Source organism: Condylura cristata, unplaced genomic scaffold (assembly GCF_000260355.1).
Source record: "Condylura cristata isolate star-nosed mole 26May11 unplaced genomic scaffold, ConCri1.0 scaffold00014, whole genome shotgun sequence".
Taxonomy (NCBI): domain Eukaryota; kingdom Metazoa; phylum Chordata; class Mammalia; order Eulipotyphla; family Talpidae; genus Condylura; species Condylura cristata.
In genome coordinates this window covers 38,492,494-38,505,963 of record NW_004567115.1, presented here as the reverse complement: position 1 = coordinate 38,505,963, position 13,470 = coordinate 38,492,494, and the positions used below count along the sequence as shown (strand labels likewise).

Here is a 13,470-nt window from a genome sequence, read left to right as displayed (position 1 = left end):
TTCGTTGCTCCCGCAGCCAAATAAGCGGGGACAAATTTATCTCCGAGGTCGCCCTGGGTGTTCTCCTGAGAGGTGACTTCGTACTCATGGACTCCAATGTCGCCAGGTGTTCCCTTTAGATACCCACCTACTTCTAGCCTTCGTGTACCTAATGGGAAATCTTTCGTTCTCACCACCCCAGCCACAAGTTTTGTCCCCCACCTTCACCTCCGCGCGGCACCTTACCACACCTTGCAAAAGGAACGGGCTTGGTTTACGTTCTTGTAACCCCCCTGGGTGCTCCCAGCGGACCTTGCCCGGAGGGGGAGTTTGCAAAATATGGGTTAAATAAATGAATTGATGGCTTTCTCAGTGTTGTTCCCGGAGAGTTAAGTAGTGCAGGAGGTCTAGGCAAGAGATTTCCGACCTCCTGCTCTCCCTCTGCGACTGTTGCGTGCCAGACACGCAGCTTCGTGGTAGTAGCGTGCTGGATCCAACAGGTGTGTGTGCTTGTGTGTGTGTGTGATTCATTCATACTCTCTCTCCCTTCTGTTTCCCTCCCCTCCCTCCCTCGCTCTTCCTCCCTATTTCCCATGATTCCTGTTAAATCATGAAGTAAATGCGCTATGATAGAATTAAAGAAATGATGAATGAGCTAATATTGAAACAGCTTGCTTTAAATGTAAGGCAAAGGCTTTAATTTGGTTTTACACTGGGCAGCATAAGTCACGGTTTATTTTATTCGTGAATATACTCCCAGTTTCTAGATCTAATTTGTGCTTATAAATAGTAGGATGCAATGGAGGCAAGTATTGTTAGCTTTTTAGTCCTCCTTTCTAGAACATACCTAATTCGAATAAACATGTAATAGTTGCTTGTTTAAAGTGTTGTTTCAAAAGAAAACTCACAGTTGCCATCTGCTCTTTTACAAATATTCTGAGTTGTTTGCATGTTTTGTTCTTGTTTTTTTGTTGCCTCACCAGCTGTGTTCCCCTACCCAGCTCTTTCTCAATGTCCTGATTTATATTTGTGCCCTTTTCCTGGACAGGGAATTCCTTTGAGTTTCTGCTCTTTTTGTCTTATGAAAACACCTGGCAGTATTATGGTGGTGATGGAACACGCCAGTATGTGAAAAGAGGTCACCAGCAGGTCTGGCACAGGTAGGCATTCCCTGATGCTGGGGGAATTCTGAAAAGGCTGATCCCCTGGTCCAGTCAGGAGCATCCCTGAAAGGTTTATTTTCAACATAAGGGGCCTTGAAGTATGTTTAGGTAACTTGATGTAACCTGAAAATGCCTACCTTAAATATAATTATAGCTTAAAAATCTACCTTTACATAGCACTTACAACTTAAACCCCACTGCATAGATGTACTTTCAACATTTACAACAGCTGAATGGGATGCAATAGATGCTGTCATATCTGTTTCTTTGTAATTCGTGGGCAGGCCACCAGGAACATCTAGAGGAAGGTGCATGGTGATATTTTGCATCTTGTTATTTTTCCTAGCCCCACAGAAAATATGGCACAGTTGTTTAATATTGATCATGTTATTTTCCCAGCTCCCCAGTATGGCATTATTGTCTTATACTGAATGTTAACTCTCAGATGGAAAGTAATTTGGACTAAAACTTATTAATCACTTTTCCCTTGAATTTTTCAATGTAAAGTAAGATTTTTTTTTTTTAATAAAAGAAGTAGTCCTCAGAAATCTTTTGAAGTGTAGAGAACACAGCCATAGGAAGCAACCATGCCTGCAGAAGGAGGAAAAACAGACATGGAGAGGATTGGCCTCTTCAGTGAGATGGAGTATATAACTGTTGGTGATAAGTATGTGTCACGATTTAATCGTAAGTATATTTGGTTTTATTTACAATCTTGTAGTGGATATTTTCTATATGGAATTTTGGATTTCATTATTGGTCCATATTTCAAAGTTGAATACATTTCTGAAATTTCAAGAGTTAAGAGAAAACTTAATTTTAGAGGAATAGGAATATTATTTTAATGGGTTTCCCTGGCCTGACATCAACATATCCTATTGAGAAGTAATTTTATTGCTTTCTAAAAGTGCCTGGCATTTTTCTCTATTTTGTTTTTAGTTTTTTTTTTCTTAGATGGCAGCAATCAGCTTTGCAAAGAGCCTTTGCATTTGCATCCAAAAGGCCACCCATTAGTTACATTTTTAAAAAACAAAATGCTCAATTAAAAGCTGAAGGATTTTTTTAAAAGAAGTGTCAAAAATAATAAATAGCTAAATTAAATATTTAAAATATCTCAGTTAAATTTTTGGCTATTCAATGATTTCCATGTAACAATGAGAAAGAATAAACTGATATGAAATATTTCTAAGATATATTGTTAATTAAAAAGATCAAAGTGCAGAATAGTACATGTAATATGCTATATATTAAAATGAAAAGTATGTTTATGAAAATCTCAATAGAATATGCCTCAACAATCACTGCCAAACAAAATTGATAGGGTTGTTTGTGGGAGATTAACTGATTGGACTAGTGGGATTGGAAGAATATGCTGTTTTATTTATTATGTGAATATGTTACCATTATAAAAGTAAGTTAAAATATCAGTGATTTAAATTCACTAGTAACCAGTTGAATTTTGGATTATTTGCATTGCAAAATGACCTCCATGTAACTGAAGGAGTTTCCAAATTGAGTTCTCCTAGATCCAAATTATTAAAGTAGTCCTTATTTATAAAAACAATTTGAAAAATATAGTGGGACTACTAGTAGTTCATTGTATAATATATAAGGTATTTATATGCTCTCCTGTAGGTAGACATTGGGTTATTTCCTGTTTTTGATTATTATGAATGAAGTTGCTATGAACATTTTTGCTCAAGTCATTTAGTGGGTATAGGTACTCAGGTCTCTTGAGGATAAACCCAGAGGGGAGCTGCTTCAAGTTGAGTTTGAAATAACTTTCTTTCAACCTAACCACACACACACACACACACGCACACGCACACGCACACACACCCCTAACCCCCAGCCCCCTGTATACTGACATCTCAGAAAAAGTGTTTCCCAGAATACAGATAGGGAAGCATTAAATTAGATGACCTTTAAGATTTCCTCTGGCTCTACAATTTAGTCTATAACCAAGTTTTTAATCTAAATATTAAAATATTTCAATGAATATTAGATGTTCTAGTGATGGCATCTTGTCTTATTTTCAATATAATCTTTAACACAGACCTTTCAGGAACATATTGAATGTGTTTTAGATCTCAAAAGTTGAAATTTTTCTAAGTTATTTGTTATGTTCCCCTAATTACAAAAATCAAACATTCCTAATTTTTTTTAATGTAATGTAATAGTTTATTTTTACATCATTTTGTGCCTTTTTCCATCTCACTTGTAATCCCCATGGACTTCCCATCACCATATCACCCGTGCGCCATCACCATAGTCCAGTGCATTTCCCTCCCCCACCACTGTTTTTGATCCCATTTCCCACTCCACCCCTATAAAATGTCTCTGGTATATAGCTGTTCATCATTATCAATATTTTTTCGTTATACTCCTGCTATGAGTAAAACCATCCTTTTTTTCCCTTTTCTTCTGTCTTATTTCACTAATCATGATCTTTTCCAGCTTCATCTATGTTGCTGCAAAAGGCATGTGTTTCTTTTTTTTTTGGTTGCTGAGTAATATTCCATTGTGTATAGGTACCATATTTTTTTAATCCAGTCATCCATTTTTGGGCATTTGGGCTGTTTCCATGTCTTTCCAATTGTAAATAAAGTAGTAATAAATATGGGGACGCAGGTATCTTTTTGAATCAGTGTTTTTGTGTCTTTTGGGTAGATACCTAGGAGTGGGATTGCTGGGTCATATGGAAGCTCCATGTGTAGCAGTTTGAGGAGCCTCCAGTTTTCCATAGTGGTTGTACTAGTTTACATTCCCACCAGCAGTGGAAGAGAGTTCCTTTTTCTCCACATCCTTGCCAACATATGTTGTTGCTAGTTGTTGTGAAGATGTGCCATTCTCACTGGGTTGAGGTGGTATCTCATTGTGGTTTTAATTTGCATCTCCCTTATTACAAGTGATGTTGAACATTTTTTCATATGTTTGTTGGCCATCTGCATGTCCTCTTTGGAGAAGTATCTTTTTAGCTCTTCTGCCCATTTCTTGATGGGGTTGTTTATTTTTATTGAGTTTCATCAGTTCTTTGTCTATCTTTGTGATCAATCCTTTATCGCTAGTTTTGTGTGAGAAAATTTTTTCCCAATCAGTGGGATGTCTCAAACATTCCTAATTTATTTTTAAAGGACCCTTTAATGAGGCTGCAAGCAAAAATAAACAGATGCTACCTGGGGGATCCAAAGCAATGTCAGATCTCCAGGCAGGTTATTTTGATCCCCATTTTGTAAGAATTTTTGAAGGTGAAAGCTATGTAAATATGAATCAAGTGAGGAGACAGCACATGATGCAAGAGGCCAAAAAAAATCTCGGCAAAGCCTTCCTCCCTAGTAGTGGAAATAAAAAGCCGTAAGTGTTTTGGGGGCTAAGTCTTAAATATATCTCCTGCATCTTTCTCTTTTTCCTAAATTGTTTTCAGATAGGACTTACTAATAAACAGTTCAGTTTTATTAAAAGTGTGTTCTATCTTATGTCACTGTTCTCCATTAGTTTATATTATAATAGCCAACTAAATAAAGAAAATTAATTTGATTGAAAACTCTACAGCCTGGGGAATAATTGCCTTGGGCCATTGTATCTTTGCCTTTGATTATTTTTTGTTTTAAAAAATATAAATAAAAAAATGAAATTAACAAGAAGCCTTTTTTTTTGACAAAAGTGATTTTAAAAATCAGTGAAAATACACTCATGGAATTTAATAATATTTTAATTGTGACAACTGTCAGTGTGAAGATTAATTTTTTAGTAATTTTAAATGATTATTTTAACAAGTAAAAACATCATATAGCTGGACACTATAATATGTTAATTCTTCAGAACCAACTTTCAGTTTAATATTATGATAGGTAAGGATTATTTGAAGTCTAATATTGTGTTTATTTGTAGTACTTTCTTAACATTTGTAAGGCTGTTATATTTTGTCAAAATTACTAAGTTTTTACAAAGAGTGAGAAATTGCTTCTTTTTTGTTGTAATCTTTTCCTACCTTGGATAGGTTTGAACTGCTTTTATTGTTATTTGAGCGTCTTCATTTTCTCTTTGGGTATAAATTCAAGTGTGTATTTTTAGTCACTAATTTCCTTCTTTTTCATGTAATAAATATATTTTACCCTTTAAATAATTTTTTATTCTCCCCCCACCCAGGGTAAATTTTTTCTTTTCATGGTAACAATTGGGAATTGCTTCCTTAACTAACTAGTTTATAATGTGCCTATTCATTTGTCAACCAAGAAATAATAAATTCTATAATCAGAACAGTTTTCCTGTCTTTTAAAGCTCACAGATATTGAAAGCTACCTGTAATTGAGTAGGGTATAGGAAATGTTTACAAAAAAGAGAGGGTGGTATTTACTTAACCCTGAATTATGGAGCAACCGGCTTTTAATAAATTCTAAATTTATTAAAATTTAAACATTAAGCATTACATACTGTTTTTAGTGCTTACATGAAATCACAGATTATGCCTATGCATAGTTCTTTTCTCAGTGATGTCATTTCTTAATTCCTTATTACATTTTAGAATTTAATAACATATACCATAAATAGCAATTAAGGAAGACATCTCCTAGTAGAATCTTTATTCATAGCCTGGAGTTTATAATTTTTTCTGCGCCCTCCCCTGAAGATAATAATTTTTTTTCCTTTTTACATCATTCTTCATTTTGTGCATTTTTTTCATCTCAATGAAGATAGTAATTAAAGTTGATCAATGTTCATGCCTTTCTTGTTTCAAAATTTTTAACTGAAGTGTGTAAACAGTGTCAAGTTTTGATTGTAGTGTTTCATTGGTCTTATAGACTATTTTCAGATTATTGAAATTTATTTCAGCGATAACTTAGAAATTAGAAAATATGACGGTGACTAACCATAGTTATGTGTTTTATCATGAAAATTTTAAGGAAAATATCTGTTAATGTAAAGTGCTGACTGATAAATGTTTTAATGATTAAATAAATACTGTGGGCCCCAAAATTTTGACATTAAAAATGAAGAAAACATTTGGTTAAATATTTTCCTATAGTAAGGGAGTAAGTGTAAACCAAAAAGAACAACATAAGCACTAAAATTCAGTGAAACCTACTTTCATTATCATGGAAACAATTCTTTTAAATATGTTTTAGTTTTAGTGGTTAATGATAGAGAAGAAATTAGCCATTTTCAACTAATTTACCATAAAGTGCCTAAAACCTCAATGAAAAAACACAAAAGTGGCTATTTTTTTGTTATAGCTAATTAACAGAAACTATTCTAACTTCCCAGAGATTATGAAGTAAATAGGTGATCATTTAAAATAAGAATAAAGTTAAAAAAACATTTCAAAATTAGTGACTTTGAAAACTGGGGAACATTAAATTAAAAGCTAACAAAAATTTTGTTTTACCCAAGTTAGGCAAGTCAATTCCATTGCATATACTTTACTGATTTATATTCAGTCATTTTTGAGGAATTATAAAGTAACACAAAATTTCTCATTTTAACCTGATTTTCTAATCATCTTTAAGATCTGGATTAGGAAGCTACTATGGAACCATAGGTGGCCCAGTTCCATTCTTCAGTGCACAGAAAAAGCCCAGAGTAAAATATGAGGCACCTGGAAAGAATTTATACACAAACCCAGGAAAGAAGGGAACCGGCTATGGGTAATATATTTTATTTTATTTTTAATTTTTAAAAAGACTTATTTATGCATACAGAGATGGGGTACAGGCCAGAGGTGTAGGGGCGGTGAGAGGATTCACCAGAGACAGAGCAGGTAGCAGAACAGGCAGATTGAGGAAGTACACTGCTGTGGGAGCAGCGGGCCAGACAAGAGAGGTCAGCCAGCCATGTGGGTCAGCTCTGTGGCAGGGATAGAACTCATGCTGAGGTGACTTTAGCTTCTTAGTGCTGCAGTTTAACCTGCTGTGCCACCAGGGAGGACCCGGTAATATATTTTAAATGCTTTTGTATAATTTCCTGATAAAATGAACCATAAAAGTTCTGCAACCTGAAGTCACCATTATTTTTCCCTTCTTAGCTATGCAAATATTACTATAGGTAAACAGTTTTCACACTCTGCAGATCTGTATGATGCACCAAAAGAAAATTATAAGGTAAAAATCATCTATTTTACTTTCTTTCAACTCTTTTTTTCACTGACTTAGAGAATTCACTTGTGATCTAGTTATAGCTTGGTTTTGTTTTATTGATTTGTATTATGAGGACAACAGAAGCCTAAAGTTGATCTTAAATCTCTGTATCTTTTCTACTTTATATAAGGTATCCAATAGTTAATATGGATTTATTCAGGTAATAAGTAGATCTCTCTACTTAAATTTATATACAAAATGAATATGCATAGTTGTTTTTCGAAAGTCAGGGTAACTTTTATATCATTCAAAACAATGTAACAAAGAAATGTTTAAAAATTAAACTACAGAGAATATACCAAAAAAGTCTTCAAATTAAAATTTAAAAGAAGATTTGACTCTAAAAGTTCTGTTTTTAGTAATTATAGCATATCATTTCAAACTGTTTGTAGAAAGAGAATGAAGAACACCTTCGTTTACTTAAAGGAACACCTTTCAAGTTAAATCTTTGCCCACGGGAATATTTCGACCCCAATCCTTATTTTACTGAGAATCCTTTACCACCAATTAAAAAACTAGAGACAAAAGAAACATCTGGACCTGCTTTTAAACCCTCTTCTCCTGGTAAAAAGGTAAGTTAAAAATTTTAGAGTGAAAAATTGTTAAGTTTTATTAATAAATTGCTTTTGAATTATTTTATTACCTTTGTAAAGAGTTCACTTTTGTTTGTATTCATACCAAGAATCACAAATAGTATTTTATAAAATTATGGCATCACAAAGTATGACTAGTGTTAAGGAATAATGAAATCTTGCAATAAAGTAATGTTTAATCATTTCAAATGTATTTGAATTGAAATAGATTTTATAAAGGCCTCTCTAGATTTTAGCTGTAGTTTTTATCAAAACTAGAAAAAGTGAGATCATGTATTAGTGTTTGTGATGGTGATTAAAGTGGAAGTTTACAAGTGTGAATAAAAGTAGAAACATTTTTCTATTTTGTAAATCTTACTTTATAATTTGTTTTTACTTACATTAATTGCCTGTTCATTTTTTCCTGTAGGTTTTCTATTAGGATATTGATTTGTAAGTTATTTGATATGAAGATACCATTTTGTCATTTGTATTGAAAATAACAAAATTTTATTTTGTGCTTTAATAATTTGATGTAATCAAATTTCTCAATCCTTTGTACTCAATTTTTTCATTCTCAGAATGGCTTAAACAATATTAGAAAAATTATTGATATCTTATTTTAGTCTTATCTTTTGGCATTTAAACCTTTGTCTAAAATGCATTTTTATGCAAAAAGTAAGGTAAGGCTATGCAAAAACTAAGCTAAGGGTACTTTTTTTTTGAGTTTTTTAAAATCCATTTTCTTATTGTGGGAGGTAACTGGGTGGAAGATGCATTCTATATCTTGATTGTGGCAATAGTTTCAAAGCTGTATGTATATTAAAAACTCAGAATTATAAACTTGATTTAAAAATTTTGTATATAATTTTTAAAGTTTTGTGGACTTGTTATGTTTTCCATAATTGGCATTAAAAACTTTTCTATTGAGATGACGTTTCATTATAACGTATTAAGTTTTAGGTGTGTGTCATTAGAACTCAACTTATACATATAGTATATTATTGTAGTCAATAAGAAGATACTAGAATCTTACTTACTGTAGCAGGTAGATTTCTTTGTTTTTCTATGCTTTGTTACAGATTAAATAGTACTAGAAATATCTGTTCCTTGAAGGTTTGAAAGAATTCTTATAGGAAATGTTTTCTATGCTTTCTTGCCTACTGTCTGTTTTCTGAGTAAACTTTGACATTTAATTTTCTTTGAAAATTATTAGTTTCATTCAGGTTTTCAAATGTATTGCATTAGCATTGAACTTTATAAAAATACTATAGTTTTTGCTATTCCAGATATGTATGGTTTTCTTTCATTCCTTTCTCACTGTAAATTATATATTTTTATCTATTTAATGAGTTTTTATAAAGTATCACCTGGAGAATTGGTTTATTTGTAATATGCATTTTTCTATTTTTTACCCATCTATTTTGTGTTATACATATTAATTTTACTTTTCTTAATATTTGTTGCTCTTCAAAATAGTTTGTGTCTTCAATCTAGAAAGCTTGAAAAGTCACAATCATAGTTTTCAGTTGAAGTTAAATTTTCACTGTAAGAGAAAGGATGCCTAATTAAATGCATTATTATGATTCTACAGTGTTTTCTAAGGCTAAAAAATTCATTAAGTCAATGTAAAAGGTCAAAGCAAATATTTATGTTTAGGTAAACAATATTTTTATTATGTGGGGAGAGTGGGGGAAATATTTTGAATTCTCTTCTAGGCTGCAAGTGTAGTAGGTCACATTTTTCTTGTTACTCCTTCTTTAAAAAAAATTTCCTCCACCACTGATTGATAATAAGCAAAATCATGTTATGCCAGGCTTGCTATTGGACAAACCTTACCCTTGTTCTCTTCCCCCATCCTCTGGTTCTGGGATGACCTTGGTCTCATACCCTCAGTACTAAACTTCCTTCCTCTCAACCAGGTGGTAACCTGATCAATAAACTTTCAATAAAGTACTAGTGATCGGCAATAATTTAGAATATTACTTTCCCTCAAACATTTGCATTCTAATAGAAAACTGCTGAAAATGCAGTTACTTGTGTAAACTTGGTAGTAAAGAAACTCTTTCCTGGTAACTTGGTATTTGAATTAAACAGGACATAGAAGTATAAAATCAACCCTGTAGACAATACACAGACATATATGAACAGCTCCATAATCTAATTTCATTAGAAGCATTTAACATTTTTTATCTGTAGGCTGGTGGAATGAAGGCAGGAACGTTTGACCCTTACCCTGCACATTCTGCTGACCCTTACATGGTTAAGTTGGACAATCAGATTGCCAGCAAAACTGTCAAGATATTTCATCCACCAGGTGGACCAAAAAGCAGACCAGTTGAAAGTATAATGACTTTGAATGTCAGAAGGTAGGAATATCTTACAATTAGCCCATAAACCAAGAAATATTGATATTTGACTTTTAGGTTTCGTAGGAAATGGCAGATTTAGGTGATTTTAGAAATCGCAGCTCCTTTTACCTTTTCTTGTAGAAGTTTTTTCTCATCTTCTGAAATTCCTAGTTGAGAACAAGTGTTATTGATATCAAACTATTTTGTCCATAATTTTAAAAGCAGATTTCAGTACCTTATTATGGTATGAGTCTTTGAGACTATTTCAATACTTACACATTGTTTAGTAGTATTTATTACCCTGCTTTTCAGAAGTAGTTTTGGACCCTTATCACCTTTATGTGGGCTCCTGGCTCTCAGTCAATTTGGAAATAATCTATGAAAACAGTAAATAGTCTGGGACCTCCCTGGTGTGCAGGGGTGAAAGCCTCAGTGCTATGGTGCTATCAGGCTGTCCACAGCCACTGCAGCATGAGTTCAATCCCCAGCCAGGGTATGCAGCAGACCTCCCCTGACCCACCTGCTGTTCCCCTCAGCAGTGTACTTCAGTAGATCTGCCTGTTCTACTCCCCAATCTGTTTCTGGTGAATCCTCACATACCCCCACACCTCTAGCCTACACCCCAGTTTTTGTATGCATAAATAATTAAAAATAAGCCTTTAAATAAATAAAGATTCTGGCCAATTAAAAATTGATAGCAATATCACTTAGATATTTTTTAGAGTTTGAATATTTCTTGAATATTAGAGTTTGAATATTTCTTAAGAGTTTGAAAAGTATATTATTAAACTATTTTCAAACTTTTAAACTTACCCAGGTTTTGAGTACTCTGAAAACTGAAAAGAAGTTCTTGGGAATTCAGAATATAAGTTCTGAAAATATTCAATATTGTGTGTGTGTGTATGTGTGTGCAAGATCATTAATAAGAATCTATTGGAGGGCTCCTCTAGTCATTGAAATTTTAATGCCAATTAAACTATTTTACATATTTCTAATTTCATTATAGTCATATGTGAGAAAAAGGACATGGAATTATTTTCTATATCATTTGTAATCACATTATCAGTAATTATAATACCAACACCACTATTATATCACAAAATAAGACTGCCCGTTATATGACAGTTATATAATTTAACTCTCATCCACAGAAATAACATTCTGCATTGGTAGAGTATTGAACTTGGAAATAATACCATATGGACTTTTATTCCATGCTTTTTAACAATTAACATTTGACAAGCTGCTTATTAGTGCTTTGTCCACCTTTACCTATGTAATAGAACAGATAGTAAACTTTAGAGTTTACTATATTTACCCTCAAACAGTTTTTTTCTTGGCTACCAAGGGAAGGGGGAATGGTGGTATGTTTCAGATTTTCTCTTTGTTCTTTTCTACCTGTAGAACAGACCTGAGAAAGTTCTGTGATACCATAGTATATGTTTGGAGCAAAGAAAAGAGTAACTACTCTTTTGAGAAAAATCAGAGGCTTATCTCTGTTAAATAATTTTGGATTTATTGAATTTATTGAAATGTCTCTTTTTATATTATCTCCAATATTATCACAAATCAAGTTGTAGTTTTTTTTTTTTTTAAGATTTTATTTATGCATACAGAAATGAAGTCCAGGCCGGAAGTACAGGGGTGGCGAGAGGATTCACCAGAGACAGAGTGGGAGCAGAACAGGTGGATAGATGAAGTACACTGCTGAGGGGAGCAGCGGGCTGGACAAGACAGGTCTGCTGTCCTGTGTGGGTCACCTCTAGGACAGGGATCGAATTGGCTTGGCGTAGCTTCACAGTGCAGCGCTCCAACCCGATGGCCACCAGGGAGGGCCAAGTTGTAGCCTCTTTTAGCCTAATTTTAAAACTATACACCTCTAGAAAGGAGTATTTAAAATTGGTTCCACAAGCCAATTTTGCCTTCTTAAATTACAGTTTAAAAGTATATATGACTTATATAAAGTGAAGTTTTTAATTTGGTGAGAGAATTTATTGCCTTTGGATTGTTAATATGTTTTAAAATAGTTTTGAATTTTCTTCTGCAAGTGTTTTGACAAGAATGTTCAGATATATTTACATTTACCTATAAAATTAAGTGTGCATTTGCTTTCCATTTTAGGGCACTAAATATGAAGAACTACAAGACTGCTTCAATACAGTCCTATTAGCATCTGGATGACAGAAGCTTTCTAGATCCCGACTATAGCAATTCATTATGAAGAGCTAATTATTTGGGGGAAAAAATAAGATGTAGAGGTAGCTTAAGCATTTAAATGAAATTTAAGCCTGCAACTCTATTAATATTTCTTGTCCTAATTCTAGTACTAAATGTTTGAACAGAATTTGTTAACAATTTAGTGTATGATGGTTGATTGTTGTTTAGGTCGGTTTCCAGGGAGAATATAATATTTAGAAACTTTATAAAATCTTGAAGTGTAGTCTGTCATTTGAAATTGACAGGCACAAAGACAGTTACTGATCTTGACATCTGGATGATTGGACAAAGTAAAATATTTACAAACCCAGTGGATATTAAGAAATACAGCGAGGGTTCTGAGGCTAAGAGGGAGGTGAGAAGAGCAGAAGCAGGAAGGCCACAGAGAGAAAAGATTTAGGGTGACTCAAGCCAGTGTGATGGTAGTGGCAATCTGTGATGGTAGTGGCAATCTTGGACAAGAGTTTGAAAAATTTTTTTCACATTGAATTGAAATTTATCTCCCTGAAGTTCTTACTCACTGGTCCTTGTTCTACTCAGAGATATAGACGACAAAACAACACTTTTATACAGGACCACTCTTCACATATTTGAAGGTAACTGTCGTTATTCTGGGTGTGTGAGTCAGCTTTTTCAGTTCCTTCACCCCTCAGTCCATTTACAACATGAAGTCTCCGCTCAGAAGGATAAGACTCACTGAAAGTACTATGTCTCACATGGTCTGATCAGCCCAGACTAGATCTCTATTCTCTTTTTAAATATAGTGTTCATACTACTGCAATCTGAGACCTCCACACACACTCCAGTCGATCTTACTTTTGTGATTTCAACTGTTACCTATGAGCTTTATCTCTAGCTTAAAATGTTCTCCTGAATTTGACTTGTATTTACAACTGCCTATAAGATCTTTTTCTGTTCTAAAAAATATTAACATAGACAGTTCCTATATATCGCCTCCAAAATGGTACCTACTGTTTTTGCTTATTAAATTACCTCCACCTTCATTACCCTTTCACAGTAAATTGTATTTTCATAAGTCAAGTGCCTTAAAATA

The 13,470-nt window shown here is 33.5% G+C and overlaps 1 protein-coding gene and 1 long non-coding RNA gene across 2 annotated transcripts; both read left to right on the top strand.

Annotated features, from left to right (window-relative positions):
- Positions 1-397: 397 nt before the first annotated feature.
- LOC105853615 lies at positions 398-1,732 on the top strand. Its single transcript, XR_001145437.1, has 3 exons — positions 398-479; positions 1,028-1,139; positions 1,675-1,732. It is a non-coding gene; the product is annotated as an uncharacterized LOC105853615 (long non-coding RNA).
- Positions 1,727-12,496, top strand: LOC101633777 (chromosome unknown open reading frame, human C4orf47). Its single transcript, XM_004682366.2, has 7 exons — positions 1,727-1,829; positions 4,277-4,496; positions 6,650-6,787; positions 7,165-7,240; positions 7,669-7,848; positions 10,048-10,217; positions 12,321-12,496. The coding sequence occupies exons 1-7, from the start codon at positions 1,730-1,732 to the stop codon at positions 12,367-12,369; spliced, it is 933 nt and encodes a 310-aa protein (XP_004682423.1). The 5' UTR covers positions 1,727-1,729; the 3' UTR covers positions 12,370-12,496.
- The last annotated feature ends 974 nt before the right edge of the window (positions 12,497-13,470 follow it).

What these genes read in the sequence shown, in the direction of transcription:
- LOC101633777 (XM_004682366.2), top strand. Translation starts at nt 1,730, where the DNA reads ATGCCTGCAGAAGGAGGAAAAACAGACATGGAGAGGATTGGCCTCTTC. An exon ending in AGTAGTGGAAATAAAAAGCC is followed by an intron (nt 4,497 to 6,649) that starts GTAAGTGTTTTG and finishes ATCATCTTTAAG; the next exon opens with ATCTGGATTAGGAAGCTACT. An exon ending in ATGACTTTGAATGTCAGAAG is followed by an intron (nt 10,218 to 12,320) that starts GTAGGAATATCT and finishes TTTCCATTTTAG; the next exon opens with GGCACTAAATATGAAGAACT.